Source organism: Podarcis muralis, chromosome 8 (assembly GCF_964188315.1).
Source record: "Podarcis muralis chromosome 8, rPodMur119.hap1.1, whole genome shotgun sequence".
Lineage (NCBI taxonomy): Eukaryota > Metazoa > Chordata > Lepidosauria > Squamata > Lacertidae > Podarcis > Podarcis muralis.
Genome location: NC_135662.1, coordinates 46,761,213 through 46,779,990, shown reverse-complemented (window position 1 = coordinate 46,779,990; position 18,778 = coordinate 46,761,213). Strand labels below are relative to the sequence as shown.

General features: G+C 39.7%; 1 protein-coding gene across 6 annotated transcripts in view; it reads right to left on the bottom strand.

The window, feature by feature from the left end:
• SMCHD1 (structural maintenance of chromosomes flexible hinge domain containing 1) overlaps positions 1–18,778 on the bottom strand; it is a 64,376-nt gene that overhangs the window by 29,293 nt on the left and 16,305 nt on the right. For all 6 annotated transcript variants that reach the window (XR_013393951.1, XM_077933116.1, XM_077933115.1 and 3 more), the window contains 14 exons: positions 18,067–18,180; positions 15,868–15,974; positions 15,574–15,656; positions 14,761–14,874; positions 12,976–13,053; positions 12,771–12,890; positions 12,371–12,515; positions 10,810–10,906; positions 10,102–10,174; positions 9,045–9,184; positions 7,379–7,513; positions 5,765–5,992; positions 2,562–2,710; positions 1,137–1,225 (listed from right to left, as the gene is read on the bottom strand). Coding sequence is in view for 5 of the 6 variants with exons in the window: in XM_077933116.1 (XP_077789242.1) it covers positions 1,137–1,225; positions 2,562–2,710; positions 5,765–5,992; positions 7,379–7,513; positions 9,045–9,184; positions 10,102–10,174; positions 10,810–10,906; positions 12,371–12,515; positions 12,771–12,890; positions 12,976–13,053; positions 14,761–14,874; positions 15,574–15,656; positions 15,868–15,974; positions 18,067–18,180 (1,672 nt within the window). In the remaining variant the exon portion in view is untranslated. The remainder of the gene's footprint in view (positions 1–1,136; positions 1,226–2,561; positions 2,711–5,764; positions 5,993–7,378; positions 7,514–9,044; positions 9,185–10,101; positions 10,175–10,809; positions 10,907–12,370; positions 12,516–12,770; positions 12,891–12,975; positions 13,054–14,760; positions 14,875–15,573; positions 15,657–15,867; positions 15,975–18,066; positions 18,181–18,778) is intronic.

Genomic DNA, 18,778 nt, shown 5'->3' with positions numbered 1-18,778 from the left:
ATAACCAGCTTGAAAGAAGAACACCAGGAGTCTCAGGAAGAAACAACTATTTCTTGTGAGGCAAAGTAAAAAGCTGAAGGAGCAGGGAGGTGTTAAGACTGCAGTTTCCTATTTGATTTTTTAAATATTTTAAAAGCTTGCAATGTGGCCTATTAATCACCAGGGTGGTGCCAAATCCCAATCCCAATCTGGTGGCAGGTATGCCAGGATCTCCAGAGATGAGGCTGAATGCAGGCCTTAATGCATAAAGTGCGGATGGCAGAAGAGATCTCCAGTGCTGCTGCTTTGAACAAGGTAGGAACTTGAAACTGAAATCCCTTCCAATAACATCACCAGTTAAAATTTCCTTGAGGTGAGAAGTTTCTGCCTCAAGTGCTAGGTGGCAGGAGTTCCACCTGAGCCAGGATGACCAGCAGAGGAGATTAAAGTTGTAACCCAAGATAATGAGTACTCGGAGTCACAATATGCACCAGTGTGGATCAGTCATCTTATATAAGCAACAGCAACTACTGCCTTTTGCACAAATGCAACTTGTACACTATATATATATATGTGTGTGTGTGTGTGTGTGTGTATAAATGTCATGAGAAACTGTTGTCTGCTGAGACACTGATGAGTAAGGCAAGGGAGGCAACAAGACTGCAACTTGTCACACTTGCTGAGCATGATATTGATGTAGCTTGCTACAAGAACACAGTATGCCATCACACCTAAAGGTAAAAGGTAAAGGACCCCTGGACGGTTAAGTCCAGTCAAAGGCAACTATGGGGCTGTGGCGCTCATCTCTCTTTTAGGCTGAGTGAGCTGGCATTTGTCCACAGACAGCTTTCCGGGTCATGACTAAGCTGCTTCTGGTGCAACAGAACACCGTGACAGAAACCAGAGAGCACAGAAACGCCGTTTACCTTCCCGCCAGGATGCGGGTGGCGCTGTGGTCTAAATCACTGAGCCTCTTGGGCTTGCTGATCAGAAGATCAGTGGTTTGAATCCCTGTGACGGAGTGAGCTCCCATTGCTCTGTTTCAGCTCCTGCCAACCTAGCAGTTTGAAAGCACGCCAGTGTAAGTAGATAAATAGGTACCGCTGCATCACACCTACATTTGTGTCGGAATAAAAGAAAAAAAGTAAAATACTTACCAATTTCTTCTTGTAGTTTTTCACCCATTTGTATTGTATTAGATCCTTTTAATTTGCATTTAATATGTTTTGGCTCATCAGCAAGTGGTCTACAAAAACAAATACTGACAGCTTAACAGATGTGTACTTCTAAGTAAAACAGAAAAAATGTTATAATTCTTTCAAGATACAATTTCTTAAGATGTAAATAGCCGATTCTAGATGGAGTTGCATTCCATTTGACAGAACAGCTATGTAGTCTGGGGATGCTCCTAGATAAAACATAGTTGCTGGGGGCTCAAGTGACTGCAGTGACAAATAATTTCTTTGGTTAGCTGTGGCAGTCTGCAGACGGGAGTAGCATTGACACAGTAACTCATGCACTGGTAATCTTCCAGTTGGATTACTATAAAACTATGGCAGATCCCGAAGCTGTTTTAGAAGCTTCAGATAGGCTAGGGCCACCTAACAATCTGCACTATCAAGATTGCATGATCCTGAGAGTTGATTGGTTGCCAATATGATACCAGGTTTAATTCAATGTGCTGGCAATGACACCTATAAAGCCCTACATAACTTAGGACTTTAGTTGAAAGTGTGTTTCCTCCTGTTTCAACATTAAACTCATTAGGGGAAGCCCTTCTGGCTAACAATTTGCTTGAGAAGATTCACTATGCAGCAATATGGAAGTGGGCAGCTCATTTGTAGAATGCCCTGCCTGCTGAGATACGCCTGCTGTCATCTCCCTCTTTTTTTCTTTTTCTTTTGTCTGGAAGTGGACTTGTAGCTGCAGAGCCTGAAAGGAGTGCAGAGCACTTTAAAGACAGGAGGTTGTCTGGGCATCAAGGAAACAGGCCAGTAAGCCTTCAGATTTCAGTGGCCTCTCTCCTCCATGTCACTCCCCTCCCCTCAAGGTGAGAGTTATGTTAAACACTTCCTCACTGTCCTTTATTATCCAACAAGGTGACATTAGCTGGGTTCTTAGATGTCTTATTATGTTTCACAGCTATATATGCTTTAGAGCTAATTTCCCAACTATGAACACACATCATATATATATACGTGGGCAGATCAAATATTTATTTAGCAAAAGTGCATTTTAAGCAATATATTCCATGTATTCCTATGATTCTTCTGTATATATACTTCACACAGCACTAAGGTTATTCCATGTATCACAGCACTCAAGAGTGCGAGTATCATGAGCAACATCATTATAATGACTTATTTTAGAACTGGTTGTTTTGTGCATCTGCACGCTACGCTTTTGCAGTGCACTGCCTTTGAAGCTCTTAATGTCTAATATATGCTTGATTGTATACTGATATTTACATACTTAAAAGTTGTTACCAGGAACAGCAAACATGTTTTTGTATGCTGTAACCAACAGAAACAGCCACTGAGCAAACTTCGTAACGGGACTACAACTGAGGAAAATATACAAACCTTATTGTGAATGCACTTTCCAAAGATACATGCCCATCATGGAATGAAACTACATAATAGTGCACATCATTTACAGATGTTGGTACCTTCACATCAGGTAATAAGCCATTAACCAACTGTTCTCTATTAATCTTTGGAGTCCAATTTACCTAGTAAACAAAAAATAAAATAAAAAATTCAATAGAGTGTGTCAGGTGTAAAAATAACATGACTGCTTACTTTTGTAACAAAATTTTAAAAATAGCAGGGTCTCTGACTACGTAATAAACATTATTCCACTTTTAAACAACAAGTATAGATAATAGTAGCTATTTTATGGCCAATTTTTAAGACGATATAATTATTTGATTGAAATACAAATTTAGCTTCTCTGCAGCTATTACAAGTGCACTAATAATAAAAACGCTTGTTCAGTCAATGAAGTCCATACAAATTTAAATGTTGATGTGAGAGGGATAAAATAAGAACACTAATATTTTAAGCAAGAGTAGGTTTTATTCATGAGAACAAGCAGGCTGTGGAAGTGAAATAATCAAATTGTCTGTACTGTGTTGCAAATAGATAGGACTACCAGACTCTCATTCTATCTTGCCTTACAATTTATTCAGCTTACTGTAACAGCCTGCCTTACCTAGCATGCCACTCGCTAGGATTCTAGGCCCTCCTCAGAAAATTTGGCAGCGACTTCCTCAAGGAATGAATAACTGTGATTTGGTTGGAAACTGGTGTGAAAGCTTCAAATCTCCTCCTTCTGACTACACTGGAGGAAGGCGAATAAGAGCCAGTGCCTCACCCCAAGCTCATTCCTTGAGGACTAAATTCTGGTTTACTGTTACATCTGGATACAGCCCATACTTCTTATGGAGGGTGGTGGCATTTACTGGAGGACTGGAAGGGACTAATGGAATTAGTGTGAGAAGAACAGGATTTTGCACTAACTGTTGGCCAACTGTCCCTTGGTATCATGAGCACCAGTCCCATTCAACTACTGGCATAGATTTAAATAGTTATTTATTTTTTGCCTCCACAAACAAAATTAAGAGATTGCAAGACCTCTTTTTTTTTTTAAGAGAAAATGTTTAAATATTTAGGTTATGGTGTAACATAAAGCTAAATACAAAATTGGTATAGTACTGACTAAGAATGAGATACCAAAATGTTGGGCTGACTTTAATAAAAAAAACAACAACCAGTAATTTCAGCTTTATTTACATCATTACTACTTCTGGAATTAAATACCCTACTAATTATATGTGCTGCATACAGAGGAAACAAGCCCCTCACCTGCATACAGCAATGCACAGATCTGCAGTGAGAGAAAAAAAAGAAAAAAGAAAAGAGAGAGAAAGGGAGAGACTGCTTATACGGGAACCTACATATTCAAGAGAAAGGATCCAGAGAGAGGACTGGATCATTCCCATAATCTTCATTTCAAGCAAATCTATTAACTACCACAAAGTATAATAATGTTTGATTTATTTCTGTCAATGGCTGTTGCAACATCCTAGAGAACAGAAGATATATTTCAAATATGCAAAACTCAAAAAATACAAAAGCTCCAAAATACGAAAAAAACTAAATTATTGAAACTTTTAAAACATTAAATAGCATAAATCCAAATATACTCATGGCTTGGTCAGATTAAAACATCACCATATCAATTAACTGCTGTGTGTTAAATAGTTTCTGCTCAGGTTCTTGAAGCTGTCAGGATATAGAGAGAAATCCAACATGCCATGTAAGTTGTCATAGAGTAGACAAGATTTGAGGCAAGAGAAGATCTGTGGCATGAGCAGCCTTACTGACATTTCTACCCTCATTCTATATGTATTTTGTCGAAGCGCTGCAGAGAGACTGCACTCCTGCCCATCATCCCATACACAGCTAGGAGTCCACATTCCTCTTACATATCAGAAGCTTCTACATGCATTTCTGCCTGCAAAGATCTGGGTATTATCACCTGTGGAACAGATGATTGATTGTGGGGTGGTGGGTGTCAGAAAGGACTATGTTTAGCCTTAAAGTTCATGATAAAACATGGGCCAGTGGTCCCTGGTATGTGCTAGATGCTGACCATTTAGCATTTTATAGGTCAACACCAGTATTTAGAGAGAAGATAGATCACTGGAGTAGTTGTCCAGTGTTTGTTCATCTTATAGGACTCTGCTGCCTAAAAGCATTCAATTTTAAAATCTCTGATATTTTACTCCCATCAGTACACTGCAAAATGTCCCTTAAATGTTCACTTTGGTTTGATATTCATAAACATGATTGCCAAGTGCACTCTTCACTGATATACAAAAAGTAGTGGAAATGGTTGAATTATTAACATAAATAAAAGCCTTCATTTGAACTCCTGTTATGCTTGAATTTCTAGTTTTGTGGCTCTCTGATCAAAGCTTAAATTCTGTGTGGAACAAAACTAGAGCTAAAAATTTAGACTTTCAACCTTGCGCAGAAAATTTTAAAAATGGCCATAGTACAGCCTCTTGTCCACCTGATATACAATGACTTTCCCTAAGCTCCGGGATTTCTTCACAGCTATTCACTTTCAAACCATGTCAAAATGCTTGGCAGATACTGCTGTATTCCACTGGCACAATGAATTTGTGGAGCTTCTGAGTTGGGAAGACCTCCCACACTACTATAATTAAGTTATCTTTCCTCCAAGGAGCTCCAAGTGAGAAACAGTACATGCTTCTCCCCTTGTCTTTGTTAGCCTCACAAGAGCCCTGTTAGGTTGAAAGGTGATGACTGGCCCAGCTAGTCTTCTATATTACACTGGCTCTCAATACATGCTATTCTCTCTGTATATTTTCAGCCATAATTTAAATTTCTTAGTGTTATTTTAACTCATGGTTGAGTCCTATTCAGAAGCATGGTTTGATGGCCTAGGAGCATATACATATGTCTGTTGTTACTCCCCCTGAGGAAGCCTAGAAATCTGAATTATGTAAATAAACTATGGAACAACTATGGAAAATGTGCCTTTCAGATGTCATGATATATCCCACTTTCTCACACAGCTTAGGTTGAATTCCTTCAAAAAAGCAATGGAAATACTGATGTAAACAAAGCAAACATTTTCTTTTTATAGTATTTTTGTTATGGTAACCTTTCCTCTTCTCCTTAATACGGTACTGCCTGATCACAAAACTAATGTTTATGTTGAATCAAAGTTTTAACGTCCTAAAAATACCAACCTTAACTTTTTCGGCCAGCGTGGGAGTGATTAATATTTCTCTGTCCCCTTCATCATACATGTGGAAAATGAGATTCTGCATCACATCACCTGCAACCCAGTTAATTTCATCCTGGTGTTGGATCTGCATAGCTTTTTCTCCCTCGATGCTAAAAATTTGTAATCTTGCAACAGATCTACTGGGAAGCAATTTAATAGTCTTCTCCAATGGTGGTACACTTTTACAACTCTAATAATAAAAAGGAGAAAGGAAAACAGAAGAAGTAACTGGAACTGTAGCACTTCACAGATACACTTACACTGATATACCGCAATCTAACCTCATGGTAACTTTATCTCTATATTGGTCAGTATGCTTCTGAATAATAATAATAATAATAATAATAATAATAATAATAATAATAATATATTATTTATACCCCGCTCATTTGGCTGGGTTTCTCCAGCCACTCTGGGCGGCTTCCAACAAAATATTAAAATACAATAGTCCGTCAAACATTAAAAACTTCCCTAAACAGGGCTGCCTTCAGATGTCTTCCAAAAGTCTGGTAGTTGTTTTTCTCTTTGACATATGGTGGGAGGCGTTCCACAGGGTGGGTGCCACTACTGAGGAGGCCTTCTGCCTGGTTCCTGTAACTTGGTTTCTCGCAGTGAGGAAACCACCAAAAGGCCCTTGGTGCTGGACCTTAGTCTCCGGGCAGAATGATGGGGATGGAGATGCCACATGCTGGCAATCACAGGTGGCCAGACTGCTGTTGCACTCGTGTCCCACTTGCAAACTTCCCACAAGCATCTGGTTGGCCAGTGCGAGAAAAGGATGCTGGACTAGACAGGCCACTGGCCTGATCCAGCAAACTTGTCTTATGTTTATCATTTTATTTTCTTACCATGTTATGTTCTGAAGACCAAAGGAAGATATTGCTACAAAAAAGGCCATCAAATTGGACAGAAATAAAATAAAAAACTACACACACTAGACTAGCCAATATGGGAGACTGGGAAAATTACAAATGAAAGTCAGCAAGAAAAGCTGAATCAAGTGGTTTGGAGGCAAGGAATAAGCTGAGGAAGGGAGAGAATAGCTTTCTTTGAAGTTACAGTGTGTCCTGCCTTTGAGCAGTACAGGAAGCTAATAGCACTTAGAAACATCTGATACTCAAATGAGAAATGAAGTTCATAGTAGGTGATGGATTACAAAGGAGAGATTTTTTAGATGTGTTGTATGTGTATACAAGCAACCCCTGTGAAGAGAGAAGTCCTGAACTTTCTAGTTTAAAAATAAGGGACTCATCAGGCCCCTTCAGTTCATGCTAGATGGTCCTGGGGTTCTGAGGGTCTTTTGACCTAAATTAGGGGTGAAATAGGTTGGAAATGTCTAATATTTATCAAGGACAACCAATTTCTCATTATTCAAAGATATCGGTAAACCAGAAGAATATAAGGGCAACTACATACACAGTAAGGTAGTGTCACTACCACTGATCCAGCCACCTGTGGAAAGAATTTCATGCAGCAATATTGCCCACATCTCAACCAATGGAAATTAGAGCATTCAAGTGCCATAGATCACTAAATGGCAACAAGTAGCAAAAACATTACAGCTATTTCAACTTACAGGTATTTCAAACCTTGCTTTAAGCGTCTGATCTTTCTTTATATTCTCTACATGCAGAACTGGTCCAGTTAAGATATTTATCCCACCACTGCTGCAATCCACAGCATATATAGGAAGGCCTGGAGCTCCTGAAAACTAAAACAATCCCATCATAAATAAGAATTTTCATATCAATAGGTGGGCACAAAGCAGGGGTTGAGAACCTTTTTCAGCCTGAGGGTTGGATTTCCCCATTTTCAACCCTTCTGAGGGCTGCATGCTATTGATGGGTAGGGGCAAGAGGGGGAAAGCAGGCAGGGCAAGGGGCAAAAGTAGGCAGAGTAATGGATGAGACACTTTGTACAGTATGCTATGTTCCACACAGAGACACACTGTATCTTCTATCCAAGCAAGCAAGAGGCATTATTCCAATGCAATGACACATTTCAGCCGGGCAAAAGCATTCGAAGAAAGCAGGGAGGCAGCCAGTGAACTGTGTGGTGGCCAGGGGAGTGTCCTGAGGGCCGGATATAAAAACTTGGAGGATCACAGTTCCCTACCCCTTGGATAAAGGTACCGAGTAATGGAATAAAAATCTCAGAAATAATTGAAGTACTTCGGGGGGGAGTTTTGTCATAAAGAAAAGGAAGAATAATTTTTATTAAGAAATTTTCATGACCGCCTATCACAAAAGCTAATTTGATTCATTTAAATAACATCTTTACAAATTACGTTAATTCAAGCCCATTTGTGTTCTTGGTGAGAGATTCAAAGTGCCACACCACATAAAATTAAAACTCTAGTACTTCCTGTACTATAATTAATTAATTAATTAATTAATCTAATCTCAAGTTATTAAATAAGTAGTAGCACCAAGCCAAAGCACAAAGGACACAAGTCAACCCCTGAAACCAAAATAAATCCCTTCAAGCAACAGGGAGCACCGCAGAGCAACGAAATGCATCAATGCAGAAAAAACTGCATAGAAAATCAGACGCTACTGTTTCCAAGAAACAACAGCAACAGACACCAAACAAACACCACTGGGAACTAACACAACAGCACACAAGAAGCGCAAGTCTGAGCACAGCTGAATAGCGTGGGACACAGGCTCTCCAGAGCGAAGGCAGAAGTAACCTGGAAGGGGCTAGTTGGATATGAGCAAAGCCCCCTTAATCAGCTGCAATCCTGCCTTCAAGCATCAAATGGAAATCTCATTCCACCTGAGAACATTTTCACTCGAAGGAAGAAAGTAAAAGCAAAAAACAGCTCAGGGGTTTAAATATTAGAAAAATTGTAACTGCAAACTTCAATTGAACAGTAACTTATAAAAATATTTCGAACATAGTAGTTAACTATGGCATATTTAAAATTACCATGATACAAAGAAAGTGTTTGATGAATGGATTTGCAATGCTATTTTTCTAGAAAAAGTGGTGCCGGAACTTACCATGAACACCTCCCCAATTCTCTTATAATGGCAATGGGGCCCCCCTGAGAGGTGCTGGAACTGAGTTCCAGTGAGTTCCCGCTGAAAAATGAAGCAAGGGGGCAAGGAAGACAATCTCTAATTCATTTCTGAGGAAGGATGGGCCTCTACCCTCAAATTTTTGATGCTCGTATGCAGTGTCAGAATTGCACTAATGTCATATTTTTTAAAGAAGAAGAACAGAAGCTGTTGACCTACCTTGCAATGAACTATTAGTTTTGGTTGTGCTGTTATGTTGCCTACTTCATCCAGCACTTCAACCTGGAAAGGAAATGCTGTTCCATTTTCAATTTTCAATGTGTCAGTGTCTGGTTTGACATTTAGCTGCCATGGTGGACCTGTTTATAAACGAAAGTTTAGTTTCTGTTTTCAAATCAAACAACCAAGACAGCTTTAAAAAAGTCAAAAACAATTTTTTTAAAAAAATTGCTATACAGCAAGTTTTAAGAATAATTTTCAAGTTTTTATTCAATGGAACTGAAAACACCAATTTAGTTGTACAGAAGGTAACATTTATGGTATCATCACTTAAGGCATAAATTGGATTAATATTGTGTTTGGGGGGGGAATCTCCCCTCAAAATTACGTTTAAGAGAAACTGGTTTTGAGGTATACCTTCTGGGATGAGACCACATAATACCATGTTACATCTCATTATGGCTCCAGAACAGACACCTATTTTTATTTAATTCAAACTTTTAAAATAAACTTCCATAGAGACTTTCATTTTTTAATAAACCATTCAACAATCACCAGAGTGGAATACACAAATGAAATATAAAACCTGATATGGATCATGAAATAGCATTAAATAAAGAACAACCAGAATTAAACCTGCAGAAATAGACTCATTTGGAAAGGGTTGGTAGAAAAGAAAATATTCCAGCAAGCATCAAAAACAACATTGGGGCTTACTTCAGTTCAAAGGAAGAGAATTCCAGAGCCGGGTACCACAACTTTACTGTAGGGGCATCTTTTATCATCAATAGATCTTCATCAAGACATGTAACTAATTGGGGTGTGATGTAGGAAGATAGCTTCTTTGATACCCTGGTCCAGAACTATAAAGGGCCCTAACAGTAGTAAAATCTTGAATCTAGCTTATTAACAAATTGGCAGTGACATGCTACCAATAGGTTGTCCCAGAGAGCAGAAGTATTTTTTACCAGCTGCAGCTTCTAGACCAAATTCAAGGACAGGCCCATGTAAAGTGGATCACATTAATGAAGTCATATGTTTCAAACATTTCACTAACCTGGAAGAAGTTTAATTTTCAAAATTTGGGATTCCTCCTTCAGGCCAGGAAGAGTAACTTTCAGATTGAAGTTCTATTGAAAAATATGATTTTAAAAGTCAATGTTAAATAATGCCCATGAATTTTTTTTTGTTCAGTTTTCAAAGTGAATAATCCTGTAAAGCAATTATATATTTCTACCCCCTAGGAAATGACTTAAAATGTTCCACTTTTAATCTTTACTCTTGTCTAATACCCTCAGCTACTTAATTGAGGTTCTTAACTGAGGCTCCTTCTATTTTAAAATCCTACATTGAGACACACTTACAGTAATCCCATGCTCTGTGCCATGGACTCCCCACTCTTTCCCAGGGTCAAACGTGACCTGGATGTGGAGTTGAAGCAGAGCTGAGGCTGGGCACGAGGAAGCTGCCTCGCAGGCCAAAGCCAGGTTCTGATGGGAGCCTGTTGTGGGGGCGCCTAGTTGTGCCCCCTCCAGAAAATGTGAGCTGGGGCAACAGCCCACCCGCTCCCCCTTAGACTTGAAGGACTTCGAGAATACTTGACTTAATACTCTACAAACTAATAATTGAATAGAAAATATATGGAAAATATTTTAGATAAATATTTTAATTCTTATGAAAAACAACTATGATTCTTTAGAAAACAAGTATGCAGCCACATATTTATTAAAAGTAAACAATGCATTTTTGCCATAATTCAACTTACCTTTCCCTGGTAATTGTTTACCAGGCCTTTAGCAGTTACACCCTTAATGGCACAATTTGGTCCTTTATCTATTTCTTCATACTGTAATGTTAAGCCACTACAAACACAAGTGAAAATAATTTTAAGAACTAAAGTGACCATTTTAAAATTGCAACTAAATAATACATAATGTGGAGTTACCCATGAGGGCTCTTTCTGAATATACAGAATATTATGTGATGATGAGTGACCCTTCTCATTCACTTCAGAAGACTAAAATTCCAGAAGCTTCTGAAGCCTCTACTGTGGATCAGCCCAAAAGTAAGGAATAAGCAAAATGCAAAACTGTGGACTTGCTATTTTAACATTGCACAGAAAAGAGAGGGCTACTATCAGGACACGGGTGGCACCGTGGTCTAAACCACTGAGCCTTGGGCTTGCCGATCAAAAGGTTGGCAGTTCGAATCCCCGCGATGGGGTGAGCTCCCATTGCTCGGTCCCAGCTCCTGCCAACCTAGCAGTTCGAAAGCACGCCAAAAAGTGCAATTAGATTAATAGGTACTGCTCTGGCGGGAAGGTAAATGGTGTTTCCATGCACTGCTCTGGTGACGGTGTTCCGTTGTGCCAGAAGCGGCTTAGTCATGCTGGCCACATGACTTGGAAAAACTGTCTGCGGAGCAGACAAACGCTGGCTCCCTCGGCCTGTAAAGCGAGATAAGCACCGCAACCCCAGAGTCATTCGCGATTGGACTTAACTGTCAGGGGTCCCTTTACCTTTTCTGTCAGGATGACTATGGGGAACAACTCCCCACCAGAGGAAAATTAAAGGCCCAGGGCCCAGGTGTCTGTCTATGATCAGAAATAACTCTTATGGGTCAATCCAACACTATTTTCTTGGTTTGGGAATGATAACACCCTGTCCAGATTGGGCATTGCTGCAAAATATTCAAATTGCCTAGTTTTTTTTGGGGGGGGGGCACTGCACTTTGTACACTGTATAAGACAGCTCAAAAGAATGATAGACATTTCAGTTAAATAGGTAAAGATTATGGCTTAATTCCATATTTTAGGGACACATCCTCTTAACCCAAGATACCTGAAATATTGTCTCACTCCTGTATATTCTCAATAGATCACTGTCTAGCATCACTGCTTTTCACTGTAGGCAAGAAAAATACTGAGACACTGCTGCTTCTAATGAAATTAGTCTTTTCTCCTGAACTAGATGGGAGGAATCTCCCATCAGCATACAGAATCCTTCCATGTTAAAACTACTGTGAAAAATCCCAGTTTAAGAACTCCATTCATTTTCCATGGGTAAAAAGCCTCAGTTGTGATACAGCAAGCACCTGTAACCTCCTCCTGCATTAACACCATGTAACCTCAAAACTGTGTAAGAATTCAAGACACGATTTCTTAGTTTTTGGTGCAAAGGAGACAGATCACTAATTTCTGAAATGAAAAGCACCTAGCTGTGTGTGCACAACATTTATTTGGGACCCACTGGATTGGGGAAAACAGAGAAAATACAAATCTTTATTTAAGAATACTAAATAAACAAAATAATTAAAATGACAGTTACCTAGCCTCAAGAATTGGCACAATATCATCTGTCAGATGAGTAGCATGACCAAATTCATCCCGGACATCTAGAGGAATATTGAATGGATGCCCAACTCGAAATGGGGAATCCAAAAGACCTATTGAAAACTTCTGAGGCTTGCCCTCTGAGGTAGATGGGGGGAAAACAATGTTATTACAATGAAACTGTTTAGTGGATTAATTCTAGTCATTCTTCACCCATCTGAATACAGCCTGAATGCTTCAACTCATTTATATTTTATTAACACTTTCAATAACATTTTCAACATTTAATCCAACTTCAAATAGAAAAATAGTATTTTACTGAGTGTGTCACAGCTAACTTCTGCATGCAAAGAACAGGCTGACTGGTTAAAATACAACAACAGTATTAACCTTACCTATTATATTAAATTTAAATGTTTCTGATGGAAGAGGTCTTACTGCAAAAGTGTCGGCATTGCTTTCATTCAACACCACTTGCAGTTTCAATGTGTAGGATCCAAGTTTAGTAATATTTTCTGTGTATAATCAGAAACAAAGTTTAAAATGAAATAATCAAAATATTGCTCAACTGTAAGGTAAATTTAAAGCAAAAACACTCACCCATTTTTTTGAACCAGTAAGGCCATTTACCCCCATGCTGACTGATATGAGAAATGATTTCCTTATCTCCATTATGGGCTTAAATAGGGGGAAGAAAGAAAACACATATAAAAATTGTGCTAAGGTATCTTTAAATGCATTAGGTTGCAAACAAATAATACAGGATATATGTGTATTTTAATAATAATATTAAGGTAACTAAATAAGGGGTTACTCTGCCCACACCAGTGCTGTGTCTACTTAAAAAAACAACCCCACACTAGTTTTGTTGCTGTCTTCAAAACTGGTGCTCTTGGGGTGTGTGTGTGCCAGATAAAGCCTCCAAGTCAGGGGATAACCACCCCTACATTAACCGCTTGGTGAAGGTGAACTGAGAACTAAATTTAAAGTGATGTAGGCTTGATTCAGCCCCAGCCATGTTATTTAAAATGACACTGATTTTGCTTAAATGTCCCCTAATGGAAACCAACAGGATTAGAAAATTAGGCAGCTGGCAGGAAATGTAGAGATTCACTACTTTTTTGAACGCCTTCGTAGCTGAATGAAAAATGGTAGTTGCTAGGAGCCTAATCTTCCTCTCGCCCCTTGTGCCTTTGCACAAGGTCAAAAATAATCCTACTTTGCATCCCAGCTCCATCTGGAACTTGGGGTGAGGAAGGTCGTCCCTTTCCAGGTAGGCTGACTGAATTCTAGGAAAATTAAATGAATGGTGAATTTTTAAAGCATGACTTAAAAGTTTCCTATTGCTATTTCTTCATGTTTCCTAAAGGCTGGTGCAAATTTGGCCACTAAATAATGTTAATTAGCAACTAAACATAGTATTAATGTTGTTTCATTCTCATAATTAAGCCTTGCATCTCTTAGTAATACTGTATACATTTTGCATACTTTCCTTTTTTCTTTCTTTCTTTCTTTCAAAGGATATATTTTAAATATATTCCTATATAGGGTCTTTCTTACTACTAGCACCCATGAGTCTGCAATGTTAACAGCACAATCCAATTTACTTAGAAGTATATCCACTTGAGTTCAATGAGGACTTTCTTCCAAATAAGTGAGCACCAGACTGCTGCTTAAATATGGGAATATAGGAACCTATACAATGCACAATTTTATATTTTTCCCCCAGAGTTGCTCCTTCTGTCCTTACCCTCACAAAAATGTAGCAAAGAAAAATGAAGTGCCCATGACTGATGCATTGAAGAATAGTTGATTGCTTTAGTCTGCCCAGAAACAGCTAACACAACCTTGTAATAAATCCTCTAGAAGTTAGTAGCCTGCAAGAAAATTACTAGCCTGAAATGTGCTGGCTAAGTCAGCATGGCTAGTAGCTAGGGAGTGGGAGTCTAACAATATCTGGAAGGCCACAGATGCCCCACTGCTGCTTTAGAGGAATATATTTTAAAATGCATCAGAACTTTAAATGTTTAACACATGAGACATTGTGTTATCCTAATGCAGAGCTTTCCAAACCGTGTGTCGCGACACGTTAGTGTGGCAGCTGCATTATAATAATTTATTATTTATACCCCGCCCATCTGGCTGAGTTTCCCCGGCATTGTGTAGGTGTGTCACATGAAAGCTCCCCACACTCCTCCCGGGACTAGAAAGTGGTTAGTTTGGTTTGCTAGTGAAACTGAATTGCTGTGCCACAAAATGATGCATATCTAAAAAATGTGTCACCAACATGAAATGTTTGGAAAGCTCTGTTCTAATGGCTAGTGTATCAAACCTCAATATAATAATGTTTTAAAATAATCTAATGAAAACAGATTGCATTCTTACAATGAAAAATGACCTTAAGTTCCACAAGCAATTTCTTCGCTGCTCCATGACCTGATCCTGGAAGCTTTTGCATAGCCTCTCCTTTTTTATTCAATATTTCAATTCTTAGTGCTCCTATAAATAAAAAAACAGAACAACACCCCCAAATACATTAAACACATCTAAGTTTAAGTTCTTTTCAAACTCCACTTGTCCATAAATAATATTTAAATTACACTACAAATTAGATACACACACGGTCCATAGAAGTGGATTGGTAGAACATGATATTCTAGCTCCCTTCTCTCCTTAGCAGCCTCTCCAAAAGTCAGAGAACCCTCTTGAAAGAGCCAGTGTGGTGTAGTGGTTAAGAGCGATAGACTTGTAATCTGGGGAACCGGGTTCACGTCTCCGCTCCTCCACATGCAGCTGCTGGGTGACCTTGGGCCAGTCACACTTCTTTGAAGTCTCTCAGCCCCACTCACCTCACAGAATGTTTGTTGTGGGGGAGGAAGGGAAAGGAGAATATTAGCCGCTTTGAGACTCCTTAAAGGGAGTGAAAGGCGGGATATCAAATCCAAACTCTTCTTCTTCTTCTTCTGTGTTGTGTTGGGGGAGACAAATGCTTGAAAATCAGGCAGAGACACTTTCCATAAGTGCTAGTTCCCTTCATGGAAGTTGCCTCTACCTGATTACTGATGACCCCACTTCCCCCTCAGTCTCCTGTGCCATAGCTCATATTATTCAGGAGGATCCTTTTAGAAGGTATGATGAGCTGCTGGTGGGAGGAATGTCACTTTTTTCTAGATCCAACCCTTTATCATTAACACATACCTATGGTAGCTCCTGCAAGCTTAGTTTCATTTGGTAATAATTCATCTCCATCGGGCCATGTTACTGACAACCTATCAGGAAGCCTAATTAAAAAAAAAAGTTATTATTTACATTTTCTGGCACTACAAACTTTAATCAATTAAATCAGCTAGATTAATTCATTTAAACCATGTTGTGAACTGCTCTGAGATCTACAGATGAAGGGCGGTATACAAATTTAATAAATATAAATAAACACAGGCTGCATATTTTTGAATTAACAGGTTAGCTTTTCATTGGCTTATATAAACTTACTTGGACATTTCCTCTTCAATGTATTTCTTCACTGCTTTGCTGGAAACGGAACGATCAAGTTTGCATATTGGTATAACCTTGGTTTCATCATAGAGTTCCTCGGGTTCCTGAAAAGTTAAGCTGCTTATTCATAAATGACTTCTGATAAGGAAGCATAGAATTAAATTATATCTGGATTCGGATACATAGAACTTTATATCGTCATGGGCAGAACAATCCAATGAGGGCTGGAAGTGGTATATCTGTGCCCCTGGAACCAACAAATCCTGAGCCTATCCAATCTCACGTTGGCTAGGGCAGAAGGTGCAGGGTGGGAAAGTAGAGGAAAAGGTTTATGCCAGCATCAGGGCTGATATTCTTTCCCAGTCAGGGGAATTAGGAGGGTCCAAATCCTCCCCAGATTAGCCTCTACAATGCCCCGCTTTTGCTCTCTCTACCATTGAAGCATTAATTGTGGTTCTATCTACAGTACCTGTGAGGGGGTTTCCAAGAGACCCATAACATTCTGCAGTGGCTCCCTGCTTGTGGAATGCTCCCCCCGGGGAGGCTCGCCTGGCACCTTTGTTATATAACTTTAGGTGCCAGGCAAAAACATTCCTTTGCTCTCAGGCCTTTGGCTAATTTTAAAAGCCATAGGTTGTATGGGGGGTGGTTACTGCTTTATTTGCTACTGTGGTATGAATTTTTCTATTGTAAATTGCTCTGTGATTCTTGGTTGAAGGCTGGTAGAGAAATTTTATTAATAATAATAACATTCAATGGCTTCTGGGCTGCCTCCCCGAGACTGCAGGATTAAACGTTATATTAAATTCAATATAAAATAATATATTAAATAGTACAGTACTTAAGTACAGGGCTGTCACCTCTCTTTGCTGTTATCTAAGGGATATGAAGATCTGGGAGGAAAGTAGGTTAAAAGAACTGTTATCTATAATGGAGGGGCTAAAAGCCTTATAATCAAATAAAATGTGAAATGGGTCAAGTGCAGCTATCTTTTCTCTAATATCTCTAAATCAGACAAATAATAAACAAGCTAATAAAAAGCTGAGCATCATTTAGAGATTTGTTCAAGTTTTGAACAATTTTAGCTGAAATCAGTTTGACTTGCATATAATTACCGTATTTTTCACTCCATAAGACGCACTTTTTTCCTTCTAAAAAGGGGAAATGTCTGTGCGTCTTATGGAGTGAATGTGTGGTCCCTGGCAGCAGAGGAGCTGGGGACTTTGGTTCCCAGGGCGGCGGGGCCATGGCATGTCGCCCGTGCGAGTGTCCTAACAGCGGCGCCCGCACGAGGGGGTAAGAAGAGGTGAGGTGGGGAAGAAGGCTTTAGAATACTCTTTAGAGTTCCCTCCATCCGAGGGGCTCTGTGATTTGCATGAGAGCAGCCAGGAGCCAGCGTGGGGGGGATCTTTCTCCCTCGCGTGCTCTGTCAAATTGGGACGGGGAGCTTCGGCTAAACAATATATTCGCCTCTTACCCCGAGGCTTAGCTGCCAGATGCCCATGTGTGTCTGAAGGCTCTGAAGGAGACGTTGCCCAGAAGTAGAGGAAACGGTTCTCTTTATCCCTTGGATGAGCAAGCAAGGCTGGCAGACAACACATTTGGATTTTGTTTGCAAGGCGAGGCATCGACCTTCACTTTTGCTCTGTTTTTGCTTTGCATTTTTATGTTGTGATCTTTGGATGGAGGGCAGTATACAAATTAACAACAACAACGCCTGATCTAGACAAACGCTCTCTCTCTCTCTCTCCACCCCCTTCCCCTGGCATCCTCTCTCCCAGGGAGCGGATGTAGTTGCAGCAGGAGTTTGCTGTGGCTTAATGCCAGGCGAGAGAGAGAGAGAGGTGCTACCGCCAGAGCCGAGTAATGTCTGAGCAAACATTGCCCAGGGAGACAGATGTTGTGGCCAGGGAATGAAGCTCATTGAAAAGAGCAGCGGAGGCTGTTGGTGCAGCCGCCAGGAAAGCCAATGAGTTCAGTTTCACTGCTGCTGCTGCTGCTGCCTTTGGATGCAGGCTGACTGAGCTGCAGGCGCTGTCCTGTTGCCAAGGCTCCAGTGGGAGGAGGTGTGTCTTATGGTCAGGTGCGTCTTATGGAGCGAAAAATACAATCTTCATGGAAGACTTTCAAAGAAATTGTTACCTCTAATCTAATTAAATCACTTAATCAGTTTACAACTTTTAAGTATTCACTTACCAAAACTATCTGAACCTCTCCTCCTGTTGCATACACATCTCCATCATGATCTCCATATAGAAAAAATTTCCTTATTTTGCCATAGAGTAATGGAGCTGTTTTAATTGTTTTTACCTATGACGCAAACAGAAGTTCAGTATTTATTTTTTTTACTGTACTCCTTACAGATTTAATTTAATCCTAGAAATAATATTTGGTGGATCCATTCAATCTGCATGAACATACAACAACAAAAAAGACTAACTAACATACAGTGGTACCTCGGGTTACATACGCTTCAGGTTACAGACTCCACTAACCCAGAAATAGTGCTTCAGGTTAAGAACTTTGCTTCAGGATGAGAACAGAAATCGTGCTCTGGCGGCGCGGCGGCAGCAAGAGGCCCCATTAGCTAAAGTGGTGCTTCAGGTTAAGAACAGTTTCAGGTTAAGAACGGAGCTCCGGAACGAATTAAGTACATAACCTGAGGTACCACTGTAGTTCTATTTACTGTAATTCTTCAGTAGCCAAAAACAGTATTGGTAAAAGCATCTCCTGCATGCAAATGCAATTTGGTTTGTAAAAGTTCTTCTCCAAGTGAGAACCCACTGCATGGTGAAATACAGAGCTTACACTATGTTACGAACTGGAGTTGGGGGTGGGTGGGTGGGACTGTTTAAGAGGTTCCAAGTTTATTCCAAAGACACAGTGCATCATTTCTAAAAAACTGTTT